Source organism: Euwallacea similis, chromosome 10 (genome assembly GCF_039881205.1).
Source record: "Euwallacea similis isolate ESF13 chromosome 10, ESF131.1, whole genome shotgun sequence".
NCBI lineage: Eukaryota > Metazoa > Arthropoda > Insecta > Coleoptera > Curculionidae > Euwallacea > Euwallacea similis.
In genome coordinates, this window is record NC_089618.1 from 800,353 (window position 1) to 824,544 (window position 24,192).

The 24,192-nt window shown below is 36.1% G+C and overlaps 1 protein-coding gene across 1 annotated transcript; it reads right to left on the reverse strand.

Annotated features, from left to right (window-relative positions):
• Positions 1–3,329: 3,329 nt before the first annotated feature.
• Positions 3,330–22,871, reverse strand: LOC136411641 (uncharacterized). Its single transcript, XM_066394286.1, has 17 exons — positions 22,657–22,871; positions 15,968–16,296; positions 11,330–11,623; positions 9,559–9,869; positions 9,355–9,495; positions 8,817–9,294; positions 8,306–8,545; positions 8,057–8,189; positions 7,735–8,006; positions 7,452–7,671; positions 7,212–7,392; positions 6,173–6,326; positions 5,695–6,122; positions 5,466–5,631; positions 5,142–5,391; positions 4,739–5,048; positions 3,330–4,324 (listed from the first exon to the last, which is right to left on the reverse strand). Exons 1-17 carry the CDS (start codon positions 22,668–22,670, stop codon positions 4,052–4,054), a joined length of 4,194 nt encoding a protein of 1,397 aa, XP_066250383.1. The 5' UTR covers positions 22,671–22,871; the 3' UTR covers positions 3,330–4,051.
• Between the last annotated feature and the right edge of the window lie 1,321 nt (positions 22,872–24,192).

Consider the following 24,192-nt stretch of genomic DNA (forward strand, 5'->3'; position numbering starts at 1 on the left):
TTCTCTAACCACATACTTATTAATAGAGAAAGTGTTTTGATGTCGGTTATGCCATGGGATGGGTAAAACAAAGATGATCTTGGCAACAGAGAAGGATGAAGACATCATCTGAAGCAAATACATAAGATAAAGTTGACAGCCTCCACAAGCTCACATCCGTGATGTGTTGTTTTGCATGATATGTTCTTATTGTTAAATATATTGCATCCTTGAGGGGTCGGTCACGTGCCGATGGTTGGGTTGAGGGGAATCTGGCTCTTCGTGATATGGTATTGGGTGATAATAAAACCCCTGAGTTATGTATCTTAATTATTTTTGCACAATAGCTTTGAAATTTCGAAAAAGAGAGCGATGTTTTCTATTCCTCAGACTTCGGTATAACAGGTTTCTCCGACGGTTACTTCCCTCTAAGCGCCCAATAAGCGAAAGCATGATACGCCCGCAAAACAATTTTGTGGGCGCCTTTATGTCGGCCAAAAATCCGCAAAGGAATTAAGTTAACAAATATCCTCGAGAAACTGAAGTAATAAATTAAATATATTTTGTATTGTCAGCAGACGTTTTTCATCCATTAAAATAGATAATGGATCTTCTTAGAAGGGACCTTTCTGGGAGGTGATCAGTCAGGTAATCGAAACTATTAGGTATTCTATTACCACTTTCGACACTGTTTGCCTTTAATACCATCTTTCTCATCATTATATAATAATTTTTTACGGAAAATCTTTGTTTCTTCAATTTTTGTGATTTCATGCAGTTCTGACCTTTTATCCATTCAATCTTGCCTGTACTTAGCCACTGAGGAGCCCCTTGGTATCTGGTAACTTTAGAGTCTCTTTTTATTTTATTGTAAATCTTCATTTTTGTTTATATAGGATGGAACAACCAAATGAAATAAATTCAATATCTGTGTACTTCGATATATATGAAAAAAATACCGAAACCCGTCAATTTTAGATTCTGAAATTAAATCCTTTAACGTGAAAATTTTATCCCTAAATTTAATCCCCTTTACATGATAGTTGCAAATTCCAAATTTTTAAATTGGAAGCATGGGTTTGTGGTACCTCTATTGAAAAGTCTTTTCATAACTGTTGTGGTTTTAAACTTAATTGCAAAGAATAATAGAAGAAAATTAGGTAATTGATAACATTCCCTACAATTAACTTAATACTTAATAACTAATACCATTTCGTCATTAATAATGCAATAAAATAATAAATTTTAAAAAAATCTCAATCTTTTATGAAATATCAAAATTTCTGTCTCAAACCTCTTGACAGAAATATGTAGATATTGAATTTATTCCATTTGGTTGTTCCGCCCTGCATTTATTCTCCATTTAGCAAGTGGGCAGAAGATATGAAAGGGATATGGGCCAGGAGTTAGATTTTCAAATTCTAGACTAATCGCGGTTCTCGTCCAACAATCGCAGACTAATTTGAAGACCACTTTGGGCCTGAGATTAATTATGAAAAATCAACTTTCTGACGCTGTAATGGAACATGTATATTCCTCCAATTCCCAACTACTCCCGAGGTTGTGAAATATTTGACCCTGTTCCTTTCCCAAACCGAACATTTTTACTAATTGCTTTTTGATTTCTTTATGCTTGCAGAATTCAAGGACTTCCATGTGAAGCAATTTTAGCAATGCCGAAACTATTTGCCGATGCCATTTACAGGTAAAGTATTTACCTGGGATTTTACAATAGTACGATGTTAATTCAAAAAATATTAACAGGATGTTCTTTTTATTTGCTTAATGTTGCTCACGTGAGGCAGGTCACATGCTGGAGAATCCCCCACTTGGGTACCTTGGAAAATGCTGCAATAGTTAATGTTAACACATGAAGAGCTAGACTGGGACTAAAGCCTTTATCTTCGTGTGGGTAGAGAAAGTTGGGACAATTATTAATTTTTTGCGCACTTAAACCGTAATAAACAATACGAATTTAAAACAATATGAAGTGTGAATGTTAGAAATGAGCATCTTAATATAATAAAACTGCATTAAATGGTTTGCTTGACGAGCAAACAATTCAATATCGACATCTGGAAGTGTTAATGAAGACGGCTAAATTGGTACCTTGCATAATGCGTTAATTTGAAACTTTAAAGGAAGTAAACAGACAATGGAGTAATGAAATAATGGGATACTACGAATGTTATATAGTGCGATTGAAAGTTTCCGAAATTAGTTGCACAACATAATTAATATACAGCTCAACTTTGTTTCCAGTAGCAGTCTGGCCGTGGTCATGTTTAATGGGGTACTATTACTTTTAAATCGTTTTTGCCATTAAAGAAGAATTATGCCTATGACCTATTGCAGGGAAAAGTGAAATAATCGTTCTATGTCAATTCATAATACAGTTATTATATTTTATATAAAGGAACAGTGTAACATTTTCTCTGAAGGTACGAGACTTCTCACAGCATGTGATCCATTTAGAACCTTGTCGTAACCCTGTCTTTATTGTCATATTTATTATCCAATATTATATTGTTATTATGCAGAAATGCGGTTCTAGGCTATTATATCTATATGCGGTTCAGGGCCCACCTCGGTGTTCCTCGATTAGGCTACTTGAATCCCACCTCTTCTAATAATTATAAACGTAGCTAAATTGTCCTTTAAGTGGTTTTAGCTAAGGTGTAGTCTACGCTACTAAATTTGCTTCAAATTATTTTAACATTCGAGTTTAAATCTTATAATCTTTTATGGGTCCAAAACTGAGCCGACAACACCGGCTGTAGTCTCGAGATGAAATAGAATGATATCGGAAACTGAATAAGTTGACCGGCATGTAAGAAATTTCAATTTTAACGCACAAAGTCCATTTATTTACATTAGTGCTTTTTGCTTTAATATTTTTTAAAAATTTCATCACCGCGAAAGTAGCGAAATTAATACTAATCTAAATATCGAAGTGGATACGCCTACTGGACTAACTCCGTCCACTTTAATCGCTACCTTTGCAACGGTCATTGTCGGAGACATACTAAAACTTATGTGGTCCTTCTCCCACTTACGCAATTTTTGTTTTGGGATTTGAACTGATGATACCTCTATAGTACTATACAGGGTGTCTCAAATAAAATGAGTTTAATAGGTGATTGTTGCTCGAAGTCAAGAAGGCCGGGAAAAATTGTGAAAATCTCATTGGATTAGTATTTTTTGGAGTTAAAATCGCATTACTGCTTTCCTCGATCCACCATCAGATAGTGTTATGACAATCTTCGAGTAACAGTGATAAGAAGTAACAAGCTATCAGATATCGCAATCACCTCGTGAAGGGTCACTTAAAATCAACACAAAAACACCACTTTTATTTAAAATAATTTAATTCCTATTTTATGAATACCCCGTATATGTTTGTATCGATACAATAACAATAACAATTTACACATTTTTACAACGTACACTGTACTACTTACAAAATAACTTTTACTTAAAAATAATACATGGTAAGGAGAAAAACAACAAATTGCCTTGATAACGGTTTTCGTCAATTAAAATTCTTTAGGCAGTGGACAGAAAGGCACTTTTTATGCGGAATTGATGACCATTCCGAGGTTTTCCTTAAAGACAAATCGTTAGTATTAGGTATAACGTAATAGAAAAATATTATTGTGACAGTCTTTTTAAATACTATTGTTAAACATAACTTTCGTTACATAGAAATTAATTTTCGCTTTCAATGACATGTAGTCAATCGTCTGGATAGGAACATCAGTGTATTTTCCTGGAGTGCAAAATATGACACATTGTACCAACTTACTTGCAAAATCTTATAACACTAGTCAACAATAATGGATAACAATTACACCAGGGATGTAATAATTGAAGATCAAAGTGAGTCAGTAGTACAAAAGATATTTCCGAAATTTTTCTTAACCATTAAACATTTTTTTTGGGAATTCAAAATACACTAAACACTGCGATTTCTCCCATAAAGACATCTTAAAAGACTGACAACTGGCACTCAATCACTCAGATCTTCATCTACAACAGATTTTTGCATCGGTTAGCAGCACCTTCCAGCAAATCACTTGGAAACAAACGGAGATAGATCCGGGAACTTAAACCCAGAGAAATCGAATGAGCTGCCTGCAGGAAACCTTGGTGACCTGTTCAGGTTCTTCCCTCTGCTGTTTCTTAAGGGCGGTGGAACCAAACCGAAAGGTACCTGCTGCGAGCCGCTCTGTTTCAGCAGAAATCCGCACTGGGCTGCACAGACTTCATCTCTGGAAATCGCTTCTTTTGACCACTCTCTGAGCAGTTGACTGCAGTCTGTTACTTTGAGGGAAGCGCAATTGCCCTAAGAAAATTTTATTATTATTATTAGTTTCTGAATGTTTTTTATATATGTAGATTTTATAATTTATATAATTATTAGAGTAGATTATTTCTAGATATTATTCTAGATAGATTAACAGATTATTTATTTTCTAGGAAAAATAGTTTGAGTTTGGAATTTTTAATGCATTTGACGGTTTACATGTGCTGCGATTCATCGAAATGCTGGAAGTACGTTCAGAATTAAGCATGCTACTATAGCAGCTGACTGCACACAACGCATGACTTAATTAGTATGATCACTGGAATCCGCCTCTCTCGTTTATAAGGCGATATAAAAACCGCTATTTAGAACACCTTATTTTCTCAAATAAACTAACATTTTAATGCAATAAAAATGGTTAAGTTCTCTACTAAATAAAACATCTTTACTTACCCCCTCAGAAGAACAAACGCAACTGGTACAAGGACTAGGAAAGGCACTTTCTCCAGCTTGTACATGTCTACCTCCAATGATACATCCACCCTGTCCTTGACCGCTCTCTCTCCACGCATTGAAATCTATGGTGGGCATTGAGTTACAGGGTACCCTGGGATTTAAAAAGTTAGATGGTAAGTCGAAAGCTGATCGCTGAATATCGCTGTAAGCATCTGTGTTGTCGCAAAGGACTTTAGCCAGGGTAATCTTACGAATTTCCGCTAGTTGTGATTCGGTGAAACGCACTCTTAAGTCCTCGTTCTCATACCTGTTTGGCAAAAAAATGTGTATATATGAGTGGTAACAGACTCTCCAATTTTTTTAGTAAAAACCATCAATTCTCAGAGAGAAAAGTACGTACCAGAATCTGTCACACTTCCTCAATTGTCTGAACTGAATGGCGATGATGCAGCCGAAAGTGGGACCTACAATACCTCCTTGTAAGGGTCTTTCGGACATGCCTCCTGGGAATAAATCAATGTCGTCTACTGTGGGATAAATAGTTTTTAATCTCTGAATGATCTCCATGGGTATTTCTCTAGCCAGGTCTTCGAAACTGGCTGCACGTTTTAAATTGCAAAGGGCTCTGTAGTTGTTATATGATGGAATACCTGAAGAAGTGAGAATTTCACCAATGTTTGTTCTCGAGGATGCAATTGAGTATATAATTTTCCGTAAAACTTACCATGATCGCGAGCTCTCTTAATATTCAACGCAATCAAATCCACCCCCGAAAATGGAATTCTCTTGTCCTCAAAAAGATGATTAGTTACCTCTCCAGTAATGAACTGATCCAACGTCTCCATTGGAGTCGACACTAAACCTCTGGCCATCTGATCCATTAACCCATCCTGAAATTAAATTAAATCGCCACAATTAAAACTAAATCGCCCTATTATTGTTTACGTTCTTACATTCATCATATAATCAGTATTGAAGAAGAAATCCCTCAACAAAAGTGGAGGATCAACAATCTGATAGTTCTCATCTACTCTAGGGATATGAGGCCTCAACAAAGAATGCCCGATCCTAAAGGCAGCAGCGGCAAATTCCGTGAAAATCGACGGGTTGCAATTCGGATTGTAATCCTTGTAGTAGCCTTGAGGTAACAACTTCAATCCATATAAATTGATAGCGTTCCAGCCTAGCAGCCTTGGCAAAAACTCGTTGTAGGTGATATGTTGAAAACCGCCAATTAAAATCTTCCTCGCTTCCTCGAAGATTTTATCGTGATCCCAGTGAGGGTTTACTTGTTGCAGACCCTCCATAACTCGGTTATGCTCCCTCATATACATGGTGTGGATCATAAGCAGACCTGGCTGTTCTGAGGCTCTTCCATCACCTGTCAACCATGTAATAAAAATATGCTTGGACCGAAGATTTAAATTTTACCAGCAATAAAACATAAACCAGAATCGGACCGGCATTCTGTATGTTTGTCAGTTCTAGGTAGAAGGTCTTTCCCTCGATTTGGATGAACGGTCACATTCATTTTACCATTAGAACCTTTAAGTGTACGCAACGTGCAATGAGATGAGCCGTATATCTGGTTAAAGAATAGAGAGATTATTCCAAGAAACGAAAATAACCTTTAACAAAGTAGAATACCTTAAAGGTATTAGCTTGTTATACATAGAGTGTGTCAATTTGAAAACAAACCATCTTTGATATTTCGGTCTTTATAGAAAACATGTAAATATGCAAAAATACGTTGATTTTATTTTCAAAGGAGACACACTTTAATTCGCTTTTCTATTAAGTTGCATGCACCTTTTCGCGGGGGTGGAAAAAACCACTAAAATCTTAAATGAGAAGAGGGCATGAGTTATCTGTTGTTTATAAGAGCCAGTCTCAAGATTTGGAAGGATTGAAAAGAAGAATTACAGCCACATGTAGGGAAATTCTAGTAAAAGATTCTGTGAATGTTAGAATGGAGTTTGAAAACAGACTTTATTACCGTTTAGAAAATAATGGAGAGCATTTTGAACACTTAAAACGTTAACAAGCCATTTTTCTACAATACAGTCGGTACCTAAGCTTGTTTACAGTTGGGACATGATTTTTTGAAAACCTTTCAATGGAAAAAAGCACATTTGGAAAGGTAATTGAAAGACCTTTCAAATGGGGTGTAACTCAATCCTTCTTCCCATTTAAAATTTTAGCGGTTGTTTTCACCCTCGCTATAGAGTGTAGGCAATTTAATTAAAAAGAAAACAACTTAAAGAATGTCCTGCTTGAAAATGAAATCGACGTGTTTTTGCATATTTACATATTTTCTGCAAGGATCGACATATCAAGATAGATTTGTTTCTAAATTAACACGCTGTAAACCTAGTCATTAGGAGGTAAGTCTAACACCTTTAGACACGTACTTCCTTTTTTACCCATTTAACGAGTTGTTGCCTCTGTTTCAGAACAAAATATCACTTACCACAGATCCATCTAAATAGGCCGAATTCTGATTGAGCTGTTCCCTAGGTCCGAGCCGTTGCTGACCGGGCAAAGATCTCATGAATGGGAAGCAAATCTCTTGTCCTGTAGTCACATTATATTCCGGATAATGATGATCACCAGATGGAATGGGAATAGGATCACATTCGGGATGCACTGTCCTGCAATTAGTATCATAATATATTACACAAATTAAACTAGAAACATTAGTGCTAGTTACCTAGTGCTATCGCAAGGTCTGCAACTAGGAATAGACTCATCGAAACCTTTATGAATAGGCGTAAACGTTAGGTCATGGTCCAAAAACTGGGCGAATTGCATCACCATAAGAGTATATCTCTTGTGCAGGTTACTAATATCCGGGTGGATGTTTCTAGAAATTAGGCGAGGATTCGGAAGGGGCACCCCGGTAACTCCAATCTGTCTGGGCTTAGATAAGCCTGTACATAAAATTATCAACAATTAAGCTGCTAAAACCCGAAATATATCAGAGATTTCCTCACCATCATCATAGGCACTAGGCAAAAGCCTGTTGAAAGTAGTCAGGCCCTGCCCGTGTTTGGGATTTTTCAGATTATTACAGTATCCGGAGTAACTTCTATAAGGATAAGACGCATCACATGGGCCATTCTCTTCACACTCTAGTTCAGAATCAAAAACTGCAGGAGGTACCAAAGAAGATAAATCCACATTTTGAAGGCCTTCGCTAATGTCATCCCTGAATGCTGAAGCGAAAGCTTGACTGTCGAAGACTTGTCGACGACGCCTTCGATGTCTACAATCTCCACGTCTCATAACATGTAATGTAATTGTAACTACACTTACAATAAAGAGTTTACAATTTCATTAGAAGTCAATTCGAAGAGCAACGAGGTGTTTGCTAACTTTAAGGCATCTTTGTTGGCTTTGCTGAAAGAGGCGGCGATACCTGCAGGTGATTTGGGGTCCACTCCACCAACTGGAAGGAGAAATAAGAAGTTCAAAAAATAAAAGTAGAAGTAACCGATCAGAAAATTCATTGAAGAAACTTTTTCAGGCACAGTCTAAAAAGTAGAACTATGGTAAAGGTCTTACTTTCAGTATACACTTTATACTCCATTTTTCTCCTGGCTAGCAACTCTTGCTCAGCCTTGACTATTGCTTCCATAAGCAAATCGTCGCTCAAATCCGTCAAGTGGTCCATTTCCACCCATTCGGCCAAATTTGGCAAGGGATGTTGATCACAAGAGATTCTCGCGTTCAAAAATGGGTCTTCTTGCACGAAGGCTTTAGGCTGAATGCGGTCCACGTCATCGGTATTCGCACAGAGTAGGCCTAAAATCAAAAGAAAATTGTGTGTGTTTGATATAACATTTCACTGAAATTTCATTTATTGTCAAAGTGAATTCTCATTTCTAAAGAACACAAAGTTTCACATCTAATTTCTAAAAAAACGAAATTGTCAGTGATATGTGTAAGGACAATATGAAAAGCTATTACTTTCACCTTTAACGTGTTCGACAAGTTTTATTACGGAGAATTCCTCAATTAATATACAACACACTTGTGTTTTTCACTACAACGGCCCCTTTAAGCAAATTCTTACCTGCCAAAGTAACTTTTTTGATCTCTTTGATCTGGTCACTACTCAACGAACTCGGAGGTAAATCATTCTCGTACCAAAATCTGTCAGACTCCTTGAGCAACACAAACTGCTCCTTCAGCAAGCAGTTCAATGTTGGTCCAACTACAGATCCAGGAATAGGCGTTTCCAGTAAAGCTCCGACTAACAAATCCACATCCTCGGAATTCGAATAGACATACTTCAACGTTTTCACGTATTCTGGCCGAATGAAAGCTTTCAAGTCTTCGAACGTAGGTTGAGTAGGGTAAGTAGTATTCCCACAGTATTGGATTAAGCTGGTGTACCTAGGGATACCGTGGTCCCTGCCCATGTGGATGAACAAAGAAGCGGTGTCCCAGTCTTTCCGTAAAGGTACCATCATGTGGACTGAAGGAGCTTGGGCTGGTAGAGAGATGAGGATGTCCACCATATCGGCGAAGGTTTCCGCGGTCTTGTTGAGCTAGAATGTAAGAAACGAATTAAAATTAAAATTAATAAAATGACGTACTTGATATCTTACCAGCTGACTTGGAAGCATGGACAACAATGCTGGGAAGGCCCCTATGGCCACTTCATTATAAACTCCTGCTTTTCTGGAGCTAGAGTATTTCGCGTAACGTCCATGACTCTGAAGCTGCAACTCCGAATTAGTAATGGCTTCCTATAAGAAAATGCCATAAATACTGTTAGCTTTTTACTTGACTAAGTGAATCTAGCTACCCACCTGTCCAAGGAGAGTCGGCAAAAACTCGTTATAAGTGATATGTTGAATTTCCGCACTGACAATCCTCTTGCTTTCGTAAAATAGTACATCATCAATCCAGTGGCGATTAAGTTGAGCTAAAGCTATGGCAACCCTATTGTGTTCTTTTAAAATTGCTGAGTACAAGGCGTTAGATCTGCAAGAACTGCAGGCCGTGGTGTTAACCAGACCGGCGTCGTAAGTTCTGAGCTTCTCCACCCCTATATAGGTGTTTCCGTATATTGCTGAGCCTTCGAGGAAGGACGAGGCTAAGTTGATTTGGTTCCGGTATTCTGGCAAACAATACAGAGCGTTACTAAATCCGCCAGAACATCATGAAGTAGAAATAGATGGTTACGTGAAGAAATACTCAGGAAGAGGTAAAGGAGGCCTTGAAAAACCTTTCTCCAGTTTCTAACTACGTGACAAAATTAATGTCTAAATGACAGAATGAATGATCTTTAGCTTGGAATTTGAGGGAATCGTGAAGAATCTTTTGAAGGTTAAAGCCAAATAAAATCTGGCGCTTTTCATGCCATTGAATGATGATATTTCTGCCTTAAAGAATGAGAAGTTGTGGGTAATTTGTGGGCAAATGAACTATTTTTGATGGCAAAATAATACAAGCAAAGTGGCATTTTTAGTAAAGCAAAAATGCAAATTTTGGCTATAAAAACCAATAGAAAAAAGCTTCCTGAATCCCAAATTACACTATTTAGCTGCTGAACAAGTGCCTAATTGTTAGCAGTTGAAGGATATCCTCATTCAAATTAGGTAAAGATAATTAAGACACGTTATGTAGTTTGGGATAATAAAATAATCCATTCGGCCTTTATCTACCCAACCTTTCAATAATATCGGCGTTAGAGTGATAATGAAATAATTGTACGAACTAGAGTGCTCAAGACATAAATATTCTAACAGCTAAAAGTGGCCTGCTTTTTGATTGCTACACGCGTCACGCCACAATACATAAATCACTTTTATTAATTGCCATAAAATCGAAAGAATTATTCGTATCTTGAACGCTCAGGCTGTAAAAATTCTATCGATCTACCAATAAAAGACATTTTTTTTAACGAGGACCAGGAATAATTTCCTCCAGCTGGAAGTACAAGAATCGTGCATGTTGCAACTCATAAAAAGACATATCTCGACTAATTTTTAGAAACCTACTTAATGCACAAATACATTAACTAGACCGCTAAAAGCCCATCTACCACCGATAGCAATTACTGTCAGTCTAAATTAACCATTCCCATAGTTATAAATTTGGTTAAAATAAGGATACCGTTTCGCTTTCGCTCTAGGTTAAGAAAATTCATCGACAAGGCATTAGACTGCAAAAACACATTTAAAAATCCCTACAATACTTACAGCAGTTAATATACCTGCACAAGCTTTTATTTGAAAATATCAGTTTTCATATCTTCTGTCGTACTGAATAATGCAACCTATACAAATCGTTCATCTCAAAACGGTTGGTGAATGAACCACGAGAAGAAGTAATCACGTTTTAGTAGACACTAATGACCACCAATTATCGCACTGCATCACAAAAGTTCAATGTTACTCGCTTCTCTTATTACTTAAGAAGCCAATAAGGAAATGTCAGCAATTGCACTAATGGGAGGAATAATATTAAGACTTTCTACCTTCTCGATTTTATGATCGAGAATTCAATTCCTCTCAATTGCCTCGAGCCAACATTCATTCTCACCTTACGAGACAAATTAGATACAAATAAACTTACGGAATTTGCAGCTATCCGTATCCATTGCGGGCAAACTTCTCATGTACTCCATGCATGTGCCATCACTTAGTTCTCCATAACACTCTCCGTGAGCCTTTTCTTGCACCTCGCAGCAACTTTGCGTTTTCAGTCCTCCAGTACTGGCCAAGTCGTGGAGGAGTAATTCGCCCCATGCTCCAAAAAGGGCTGTTACGGATTCATGATTTCTTGCAGGAATGGTCTGAAGGATCGAGGATATCTCTGATGGGCTTGGTAGCGGTTTTGAGGTAAATGATTGTCTGGGCTGTGATCTTCCTGCAGAATCAAAAATCAGTGTTGTGTTGCAAGAATTGGCAGGAATTGAGGTAGTACGAATGAGCAAAAAAAATTTTGCAATTGCTCCATGTGTTCTCGAGATATCAACGTTTACGACTTGGAAACTGGTCAAAAGCAGATTCTCTGTTGGAAATGTTCAAACAAATCGCGAAATTTTGATATCCCAACAGTCGGTTTACTGGAACGATTGAAGTCCTGGACTCTTAAAAAAGCATTTTTATGGACCTTTAATGTGCAACATCCTCAAAATCACAGTGGCATGTTTTTTACTCAATTGTGTCAACATCTGGGCTGCAAAATATCGCAGAGACTATATGAAAGAGAAATTTGTGGATGAGTTTAGGCTTTCTCGTGATATCTATGCGAAGCCGATGTGATGAAGCAGGAGCAGTTTGGTATAAAAAATTCCACGCATGTAAATTTCGTTTTCGTAGTTGAACTCTACAGGTCACAAATCTCGATTAATCAAACTCGGCGAAACTCGGAGGATTAAAAGATCTCGAAAGCTTTTAAACCTGAACAGCTAGGCATGGAAATTAATCTAACAGAGAAATTATGAGAAGCTCCCAAATCTTACGAGGTTGTAAATTAATCAAAACTCAAAAATCTGCATGTGTATTAGAAAACCTATCGTTAATATTAATATACAAGGTGGCTGTTAGAAAGCGAAACATGCGCAGTCCTGAACAGCTAAAAGAATTTATGAAAAAACGTTCAGACACGTAAAACTTGTTTTTGAGGGAGAAGCATTTTAGGCTAATTTGGACTTCCCTATCTGCAATCCCTTAAGTGGGAAGGTGTTTGTCCCCAAAATCTTAATCAGAAATGGGGGTCGAGTGACACCTCATTTTGAAAGTAATTTAATGTACTTTATAACCCCCGAGTTTCAAGCCTCTGCTGTCAACACAACCAAGATAGCGATTTTCCAAAGATGTGTAAATTGAGTCATTTACATTGAGTTATTTTATCTGTTTCAATTTACTACGGTAACAAAAAAATATTCCGGTCGAACTTAAATAATGCAGTAAAAAACAGTGGTCTTTACGCATGTGCAATAAAACTGTACTTAATAATTTACGACATTTTTATTTAACTTTAATTGGATTTTAATGCTTAAATAAAGATTACGTTTTATATTTTGTAAATAAAAGTAAAGTTACTACAAATCTACTGAGTAAATGTTGGAAATGCCCACTTCAGACATCTATACAATAAAAAAGATTTTGTTAAAACCGCCGTCAAACATTTTCAAACGTAAATTTATTGAAAATGGATTGTACTCAACGTAAATAGCTCAATTTGGACATCTTTGGGAAACCGCCATTTTGGTTGTGTTGACAGCAGAGACTTGAAATTCAGGGATTATAAAGTACATTAAATTACCTTCAAAATGAGGTGTTACTCGACCCCCATTTCCATTTAAGATTTTGGGGATAAACACCCTCCCTTTTAAGGGGTTGCAAAGAAGTGAGTCCGAATTAGTCTAAAATGTTTTCCCCTCAAAAACAAATTTTACGTGTCGAAGCGTTTTTTCATAAATTCTTTTAGCTGTTCAAAACTGCGCGTGTTTCGTTTTCAAACGACCATTCTGTACACATCAAACATCAATCTGAAAGAGCTTGCAGAAGTACTGTTAATAACCCGGAAAATATACTTAATTGCTGAGCTAAGGTGACTCAAACCAAAGGTTAAAACCAATTTGTCTCACCACTACTAAGCGAAAATTCCGAATAGTAATTTGAATAATATGTCTGAAAACAGTAATTCTGCAAATCGCCTATTTTCGTCAATAACAATAATTAATAAAATGTTAAATAATACACGTATTGGCTGCATCTCAAAATTTCAAGGAAATTGTCTGTTTAGATTGCTAATCGACGTCGTTTTAACATCCTGTTTCCCTGTAATTCAACTATTCGTCAGATTTTCGAGAGATTACCTTAATAACTCATCACTCATGATTCTTTAAAAAAAAAACTGCATTTTTTAACAGGATATATTAAGCTCATCACCGCAGGTTTGACCTATCGTTAATCAGGGGCTAGCATTTCCTTCATATCCAACGCAACTAATTCGATAACCAAATAAGAAAATTGGTAGAAACAATGTAATAACTGAATTTCAAGGAAAAGTGTGGTAAGATTATGAGGAAATCTCGCATAAACACGATTCGAGGATTAAACAATTCGTTTACTTAAGGCATGCAAAGGAACAATGAGCCTTGTCATCATAAAAATATAAATAAAATCCCCTTTTCTTAACCAGAGGTATTTGCTGATCATCAACGATGACGCCATCGAGAACTGTCGTAAGACCACCACAAATACTTGGCTTAAGAAGAATCACTTTCTCTGCAAGACTAAGTGGCAATTAAGAGCGAATTAAGAAGCAGTGGGTATAGAACTTGGCATTCACCGAACCAAGTACAGTCACGTGTGCCCCAACCTTAATTCTATATTGCTTATTACATTTATATAAACAACTAAGGAAACGAAATTATACGATCTTTTGCGGCGAAAGTGATATCTTTATTTTAGATATTTAATTGGTACGAGTGCAGAATACATTGGCCGAGGCGACCAACTACCTAACTGACAGTGAGAATAAGAATGATCTTCAAAATACATAATGTTTTACTTAACATTTAATCGTAGAGTTTTTTCAACTTTTTTCGTAATTTCTATGATTTTTTTCGAAAAAATTTGGTTCAAATTGTTTTTTTAATCCCACAGAAGCTGAAATGTATCTAATCCTAAACTGCCTTGCTTCCAACTTCATTTATAATTTTAATTCATTAATTATTTTAAAATGAATTTAGGTTTGTTCAGAATATCAATTTTTAGAAAATTTAATTCATTTCAATCCGAGCTTTCAAGTTGTCGTTTTCTTGTCTATGATTTCAAATCACGTTTCAGTTCGATGAATTTAAATTAATTTAGATTAGCAGTTAGATTTCAACTTTCAGTTCTCAGATTTTCAATCAGATAATTGAAATTCGGTACCTATTACTGATTATTTCGGATGCCAACTTAGCTAGTGGTGTTAACAAGTTTATAAAGATTCATAGTTATTTTCAATCGATAAGAACCACATCAAAGTCACGTAAATAATTTTTACCACTATTAACTTTAAAACGCTATTACAACACACACTATTAGTACGTGAGTTGAATCACTGTAAAGTACGTTTTCTCGCCTTTTTTCTAAAGCAATTGAATAATAGGTTAACAATGACATGTATATGGCTCATTATTTACCTAGCGAGTTAATCGTCCACGACATTGTCATCACCATTGTTACTTTATTTATGGTTGCCATGGCAATGAATGTTGAAGAAAACGTCACCGTTGATGTTATCATTCAACATGCGTTGCCTTTTGTGTTTTAAATTTAATGTGTACTTAATTTAGGTAATTTTCTCGTAATTTACTAGCGGAAAAAATCGTGTATATCGTATACACCGCGGTTATGAAATAATTATGACTCTGGCGTCTTAGTTCTCTCAGTGTTGCGCATTTCGAGATTTAAATTTAACGTTCAGGTCATAATAATGCACTTCACAACCTTATATCATTATATGTGGCAATGACTTTGAAACTCTTCACAATTAAAATATATATGTATATATAACTTGGCAACAGCTTGTGGGGGTACTATACTAAGTTGGCCTGTGCCGCTTTACAAATGAGAAGATAAATGAGATTCTGTTCCATTTTCCAAAATAATGTATTAAAATATCTCAGCTCCCTCGCCATTTTGTCATCAAACGGAGCGATTCTCACGAGAAAGAACGTAAACATTTTTAAACTCCGATCAGTCTGATAATCTTTGTCATCAATTCCGTTCCTAGTTTATTGAACCTTTGAGTGTATTATTTAACAATGAAGAATTGTTCACAGACCGTATCGTCGTTTCAATCTTAAGGAAACCCCATAGGAATCCCCTTTATGGTAAATTGGCCAGTGGAAAGTACATAATCCTTTATCAAGTGACTTAACAGAATTTAGATTTAATAATCTTTAAAATACAAAGATTATAAATTTTCGATATACTCTAAGTACATTCTTTTACAATTTGAAAATATCTATGGCACCTTTTATAGCTCTGATATCTGATTGCTCTAATTGTAAGACTAACAAAGTCATTGATCGCTTATGCACAGTTGGGACACCCTGTATATTCAGTGCGACCAAACGGTCGCGGACTTATTATATTTATAATGAAGCAAGATAGGAATAAATGCCCAATATCAATGCTAGAACATTACATAAAAGTCATAAAACGATATCCCACCCAGATATACATAAAAACCTCCCCAACTTACCATCTGCATAACTTGGAGGCAATAGCCTCAAGAAAGGAGCCCCTCTGTTGCCCCATCGCGGATGCCTCACGTTGTTACATTCTCCTGTAGGCATCCTGTATTTGCTAGGGGGGCATGGTTCCTCGTACTCAAAGCTACAATCCTCCGGCAACAGCCCCGCTTCTGATTCATAAGAGCTGATTTCCAACTTCAAAGCTCTGCTCACTAAGTGTCTTATATCATCAGGAATATTCTTTGTATAAACGGATATGTTGATAGCCGGTATTTTCGGGGAGGATTCCGCATAGACTAGCACTGGTATGAGCCAGATGAGCCATACTATGGAAGATCTGAAAAAATAAATAGCCTCAGCACATTTACCGACGAAAGGAGAGCCTGCGTCTGATTTCAATATCTAATCTACGTGCATTATCTTCAAATTAGTTGCGGTCAGAAATTAGACGACGACGAAATTCCAAACAGCAACTTTTTCTAGACATTAAATAATAATTAAGTAATAATGGAGTAATCAAATAAAGCATGTGACGAATCTGGATCAAATTGGTGAAAGTAAATGCGGCAATGTCGTTCAAATGAGATATTCATGTTAACGATTGGGGAACAAACAGGTTGCATACATTAGATTACCACTCAATATTTGTTGGCATTTGCATAAAGAAGATGTTACTATAGCTGATTTATTAGATACTTAAGAAATCTTAAGAAATCAATTTCGTCGGCATTTATTGATTCCATTGTCCTCTGTAGGTCAGTGGGTTTAATATACATATTTTCACTTTCAGGCTCCATGTCGGATATTTATAAAGCGCTCAAGTTCGACAACAAACATAATGACCACGTGACAATATATCCGCAATGAGTAAAAAGGCCTTAGGCTGCCGAATGAAAGTGAGTTGAGAGAAAGTTTAATAAAAATCTTGTTTAATTTACGGGCAATGCCGGGCTCGGAACTCGTTATTTTTATTTCGAGATAGTGATTACCACCCCATTTTTTTTTTAATTAGTCAATTTGGAATTCTCCAAAGGAATGCACCAACACGGAGGTGCATCCTTGATCTGCGGTTTTTTACGTTGCAATCATGACGGCACCCACATAAGACATTGTAGTAGCTTCCATTACGCAATCCATTGTAGTCCACGCTTTCCTAACATAAATGATTGCCCATGCGTTTGGTAACTTGCTTGTATATGAAGTGGATCTCCTAATCTAGCTCGTTATCGCACTGATTTGCATATTGTGGGGCTTTTTGTAATGTAAAGCAAGAATTATGTACGAGTATGTCGTAATGAATGTCTTGAACTTGTACAGTTAAGACAATCCAATGCAATAAAAGTACGCACTTTATTGCATTGGAAAGTGGTACACTGGATAATTGAACAATGGAAGGAATGGTGGAATTTTCAATTAATGTTTGAGTGTCCATTCATATGACATATGTGATAGGTCAGACAAGTTGGACACAGTCGAAAAAGCGAGGGGATATACATATGTACTCAGTAAACACAAAATACATTAGCATTATCGTATCATAGTGGTACACGAACATTTACGAACACGCGAAACTTATGAAATCTTTTTCCACGTATAACTATCTATTTGCACATCACAAAACTGCAGAAAATCGACATTACATTCAAAATTTCAATTTCTTCTACTTCATAGAACAGACCTCGAATTTCGAAAACGCTTGGGTGGATTTTCATGAATAAAGAAGACTCTGAAAGTCCGTTTCTTCAAGAACAGCGAAAATTTAAATCGTAAAGAAATTCTTGAGTCTTTATTCTGACCAATTATGTCGCAGTGAAGCAAAGCTTATCTATCGCCAAACCGTCTACCGAATAGCAATAGAACCTTGAAACGAGAAACAATTTGGTACATTGTGCTCATTTTTATTATGAATGACCCAACTACAGGTGAACGAAGGAAGTTAGAATATTACTACAACCAGAAATCGCAAAAATGTCTCTCCAAAAATCCCATTTTGTCTTCCTCTTATATTGCAACAGTCCGTTTTTCTGTTTATTCAATCCTGATAGGAGTCGGACGTCCATGGATCTGGTTTGGTGATTGACACAAAGGTCTCCCGAAATTTCTCTTAAGATCATGCATATTTTGCACTTTTCGTGTATTACAGGGTGTTCCGAAATAACTTTGACATTTTTTGGGAGGTGATTCTAGAAATTAAAATAAAAAAAGTTCTTATAAAAATACCCCCAAAAATTGCTTCTTAAAAGGGCTAGAACCTCTTAAAGGGGGAACTCTGAAGAGGTTTTTTTCTGAATATTTTCGATACAGTTTGCACTAAACTTATGATATTCGGTATAATTTAATAAGTTGGAATCGGATTTTTTTTGTGTTAATAATTACAGATTTTATTCAAAGACGTCACAAACAAGGGATTTCCTACGAAATTGTTGCCCTAACTTTTTTGTCGTTAGAATAGAGAGTTCTTCCGAAAAATGAGTTTTCATCAATCGAGGCATGATTACATGGGCGTCGAAATGTATGAAGAAAAGAATTAGAGGATGCATTGAAATGGGCGGAAGCCCTTTTTAATATTTGCTATGAATGAGTGATAAATTCTTAATAATATTAGTCTTGTTATTGCTGGCAAATAAAAAAGTATTTCTATTAGAAGAAGACCTTTTTTAATTAAAAGTATTTGCAGTTAAGTAATTTGATTTCAAAAATTTAAAAATTTCACAAGCAAAAAAGTTAGAGCAACATTTACCTAGGAGACCCCCTTGTATATGACGCTCCTCGCTAAAAATGTGCACTTATTAATGCTAAAAAGGCTTGCCATTCCAACTTATTACATTATAATGAATTTCATAATTTTAGCGCAAACCGTTTCGAAAATATTGCAAATATACCATCTTCAGAGTTCCCCCTTTAAGGGGTTCTAGCCTGTTTAAGAAGCAATTTGTGGGGTATATTTATAACAACTTTTTTTTTTATTTTGATCTTTAGAATTACTTCCCAAAATATTTCAACGATATTTCTAAACACCCTGTATGCTGCCTTGCACTAACTACTACATATATCAACCTTATCTTCGTGGAAGCACAATGTCTATGGGTCTGCTTTTAGTACTGAGCACAAGAACTCCGGGAGTTTTCCTTGCACATCATAAATATTTTGCTATTCAGCCTATCAACCGATTAATATAATTCGTCTCATCACGTCTTTGCCACCCAACATTTTTCTGAAAGTTCAGATTCCGACTACATTTCCGTTTGTTGGTCTCAAGATCCCTGTGTGGTGTATCGTGGTACCTCCCAGATATCCAAAACTCAAGATCTCTAGTGGATTTCAGTTTGGTTATGTTATTACCGAAAGTGCCAAAATAATGAGCTTTCGTTGTTACAAAAAGAGCCAAAACGTTGTTCCCTAGGGTCTTCACGGAGGGCCAATTTGGTAGCTCTTGTTCCACCTCATATCACAGTGTCTTTAATAAATTATGATTGAAATTATGTCCTTATACCAGAAACATACATTTTGCAACTAAAAAAGCAACTCGCCAGTGGCACGCAGTGAATATGAAAACAGACCTATTTACCTATTATGCTGGCTTAAACAATTGCAGTAATGGTTTGGTAAATCGCTTAAATTACCAAACCCCATAATAACAATTAAATCACTTTAAAGGTGAGACCGAAATTATGTGCGTTTATGCAAGCCACGACCATTTTGGTCAACCTTGTAAACTTACAAAATGGGTTAAGTGTCGGTAGGTAGCATTTTTTTAAGTATCGCTTTTTTGCATTGATTTTCAATAGATTTAAAAAAATTTACAAAAAAAAAAATAAAAATAATAGCTACTTCGATAGGCGCATTGTAAAGAAGCATAACTACATTCCTAAAATGACATCATATGATTCATGTTCATATTAATAGGCAATTTCGCAGATCACCCGCATTTGGCTCACAAACATTCGTATGGAAAATAAAAATGAAAATGTGTCAGCAGTTGAGGCTAACCGCTTTATTAGTATTTATACTGTATGTACATGTACGCAGCTAGTATTCCTTTTATGAACTCAAAGTCTATGAATTATGTTCTTCGATTATGTAACACGTAAATGCGTGCGGACCGAGACATTTAAACTTTTTATAACTGCAAAAGAAAATCACCACACGTGCGATTACCTACGGTATTAAACTGAAATTCAATCAGAAGAATTTATACATAAATCTACACATGGTCTAATCTCTAAATGGCTGAATTGAACGAATTTATTTATATTTTTTAATAAAAATTTGACGTAAAATGTTTTAAATCTCAAGCCGTGCACGTAACAATGGTATTATTTTAAGGGTAGTGAGAGACTAAAATATTGGCAATTCGCTACACCACAGCTCCTCTTTAATTCCATGAATAAATTGAAGTCAACGTACCTGCGTATAACAACAAAAGGGTTCCTTAAGCGTATTTAAATAACTATCCGACTAATTAGCAAATAATTATCAATTGTTTTAAAAGTCCTTGGAGACATTTACGCAAGATACCATCATCTTTCCGAATTCTTCGCTACAGGACAAACTGTGTAAGAACCAAGGAACCTACTCGTAGATGTGTTGTCTCAAGCCTGCGGGGTATCATCAATCAACAAGGACTTCAAAAACGCTAAATGAAAGAGACAGAGTAGAGAAATATTAATTTGTTCGATTTCGCAATTTGCCGCAGTTGATGTAATAGATACCTCCGATATGACAGACCATCAATAGGCTTTTATGACTAATTTCAGGCAGCTTTGGATTGCAGATTAATTCTGATTTATTCAATACTAAGAAAATATGGGAGGAGGAAAAAAAAAGAATTGAAGAAACAAAGACAGAAAGTAAAGGAAGAAAGGATGAAACATCGAAATCAGCATCCAAAATCACCAAGAAAAAGGACTAAACAAGAACTTCCCGTAACTCACCCTACAGTTTCGGTCAGTCATAAAGCTTGAAAACGCTGGTGAGGTGGCTAGAGAAGAAGTTTCAAAATCACCAGTAAAAAAAAAGGTCTACGATGAAACTTACACTTCAGACTACAGATCCAGTTACAATTCAAATATAACAAGTATAAAATTTGAAAAAACTGGTGAAGCGTTAGATAAGTAGCTTTGGACTGGTTAACACCTACCATACTACATACCGTACCACATAGTGACAGGGTCTTACAAGAAGTCCAAAATATAACAGAGCCAAGTTAACAGCACTTTTAAAGGAGTCTTAAATACTATAACCAGCAATTCTTCAGACATCGGATGAGTTCCATCAGAACAGCAAACTGCTTCCAGCACAGTTTTTTAGAGGTAAAAGAGAACACACCCCTAGCAAAACTAGATTTATGCCATCTGAAGGAGTCCGAGTGCCAAAGAAGGATCCATTCAACAGCGTTCTTACTTTTATGCGAGATAAGCTTAATATAAATCAAATTTGGACAAAATTGATTTTTGTACAGTACCGGCCTTTGAGAGGACGGCCTAGGGCGGCGGAATTTCCTTGTGAGCGGTTTTTTCAGGGGACGGGGGCGGTGATAAAAATTTGCGGCATTGCTTTTGCACATGTGGAAGAATCGGGTGAATGCAAAGTGTGTAGATGTTTTTTAAAGGGCATATAAAATTCCTCACAAACCACTTTTGCGTGTTTTAATCTTTAATCGCACCATAAATCTCACTTATTCGTCGATGATGCAATAATTACATGTAAACTCTTTTCCGTTAGGAAAATCCGGTTGTAAATGAACTCACATGTACGTTCTTGCTTACTTACCCACATATCTTTACCGCTCTTAACAAATTGTATTGTATGTTAATACTCAAAAATTTTGCATTTTTATTAACAATCGCTGCATGTACAAGAGGTATTGAAGACAGGACTAAACAAAATCCACAAGCATTTTGAATCCTGCGAACGAGGGCTTATTGTTATTTATTTCGTAAAGACGATATTGTTAGATATTGCTGTGACCTACCAAAATTGTATTTGAAAATACTTTAATTTGATTAATGATGATATTCTTTGGGAGTGACAAGTACGCACCATTCACTTGACCTGACACCAATAGAAAATTGTTATTATGGTAATCGTTGCATTACACGTATGGGTGATTAGCATTTATTCTTATTTTTATACCTCATGGTATAGCTAATTAATATTACCTACGATTATTTTAATTGTAAAATAATTACTATAACGAAACTCCCTGTCTATTCAATCATTGGCTAAAGCGCAGCACGTGCTACAAGACAACAGAGGTACTAATTGAATACCTAAAAATTCTCAACGCGAAGAATCAAGGATCAACTTCTTCAGATTCAAAATGAAAATATCTCGTTATAGATCTTGCAAAAAAAATGCTGTGTCGATTCGAGTGTCCAATTTCTATTGCGTAAAGAAGAGTTATAGACCTTTCATAGATAAATAAAAGTCCACTTTCTAATTCAATCCTATATACTGTCGCTAACTTGTTAATCAAGATCATTATTTTTGAACACATGCCCACATATCTCCGATGAAGTCATTGATTAATTATTATGTATTGAACGTGGATTGCTTTTAGAGGAGATTTGCAAGGCAGGGGCAAATTTGTATATTAGGTTAATACAATTTCGGTTCTTGGCGAACAAAAATAGTATAAGAAACAAGACTCTTTTAGGACACTGAACACAAATTCTAGCAGTACAGAAAGTCTTACCCTAAAAGTGCCATAGCGACACCGGCATGCACCAGTCACCAAATTCGGAGACTAAATTTCCAAAAAAAAAAAACACCAAATTAAAACCAGGAACCCGGATTTGTCGCCTATGGGAAACAAAAGCAAAGGCGGAAACTACGAACAATGAGCCGCGAGATGCTGTAGCCAGAAGCGACCGCCACCATCGACCAATACTGTCTGTTGTGGTGGTACTAGAACCACGTGAAGAAGAAGCCCATCAGCGGAGAAAGTTTGGTTCAGCCGGGTACCACCGATCGATCGGTCCTGCCTCGAGCGGTTCTGTCGTAACGCCGCCGTATAAATTGACAAATCTTGTTGTTCGCCTTTTAAGGTTTGCCATTTTTATGGTAATTTTATGTAGCTTATGCACTATAGTATTTCAGGAACTCTTGGAAGAAGTAAAAGTCTTGTTTCATTAACTCCGTGTTACATTTTACCACTAATTTTCTACCGATGATGGCATTTAAGGCTTGGTGGTCATAAGTTTGCCAATTTGTTATTATGCAGTTTTCGATGCGGATTTAGCGGTCAGGTCCGAAATAAAAGCTACGCATTTTACCGGTGTTTTGCCAAGATCTCAATGAAATTTCTTCATTGAAGTATTGGATAAGATGATCATCACGTGAATAAAGAAGTTTGGAAATGAAGCGAAAAATTGCTGAGGTTTTTTGAAATTATATTAGTAACCCAAAAACCATACAAAAATTATAAATGAGGTATAGCAAAGTAAGTTCTTTTGTTAAAATAAGATTCAATGCACGATGCCCAACTGTAAAGGCTGAATAACTTTTGACTAGCTGTGATTCAAGCATTGCATTCAACTCGTGAAAATTTTCCTACCTAAGGATGCATAAATACTGAAAGAAAGGCAAACAGAAGAAAAGTAAAAAAGGTGAGAAAATAAGTAAAAGGAATAATTGTGCGATAAAATGCTATGGTCGTTTGCTGAGGAAGGGTAAATTTTAAAGGCAACATGAAAATGAGAAACGAACCAAAAAAGACATATGAAGCAAACATATGTTCGATAAAAAGGGAGTAAAGAGGTGACGATAAAAATGAGATTTTAGAATAGAATCCTCTATTCACGAGATATACATATATCAATCTTTTTCGAGGCGTTTTCATATCGTTATATCAAAATCAACAAAAGTTTGTATCGAAAAAATGTCTGTGAACGCCAAAATTTTGCAAATGTGTCGTATGTAGCATTTGGTTCATAAACTTCTCATCTGAATATAACTCATGCGTAGATAATTATGAATAAATATTGGAACAAAACGCATTCATATAATCTGGATCAAAAAGTAGCACTACGTGCATAAACGCAAGAAATTCATGAACTGCGTGCATGAATGCAAGAAAAAATTCTTCGTGCACGTGGTGTATGGGTGCTTTTTTTTTCCCACCTTGCATTCATGCATATTGCGTTAAAATTTAACGGAAATTTTCAATGCTAATCACTTAGGCGAATTTCATTCATCTGTCAAATTTGATATTTTAACAATGCAATATTGA

What these genes read in the sequence shown, in the direction of transcription:
- LOC136411641 (XM_066394286.1), bottom strand. An exon ending in GCCTCCAAGTTATGCAGATG is followed by an intron (nt 11,624 to 15,967) that starts GTAAGTTGGGGA and finishes TTGATTCTGCAG; the next exon opens with GAAGATCACAGCCCAGACAA. An exon ending in GAAATTGTAAACTCTTTATT is followed by an intron (nt 8,007 to 8,056) that starts GTAAGTGTAGTT and finishes TGGAGATTGTAG; the next exon opens with ACATCGAAGGCGTCGTCGAC.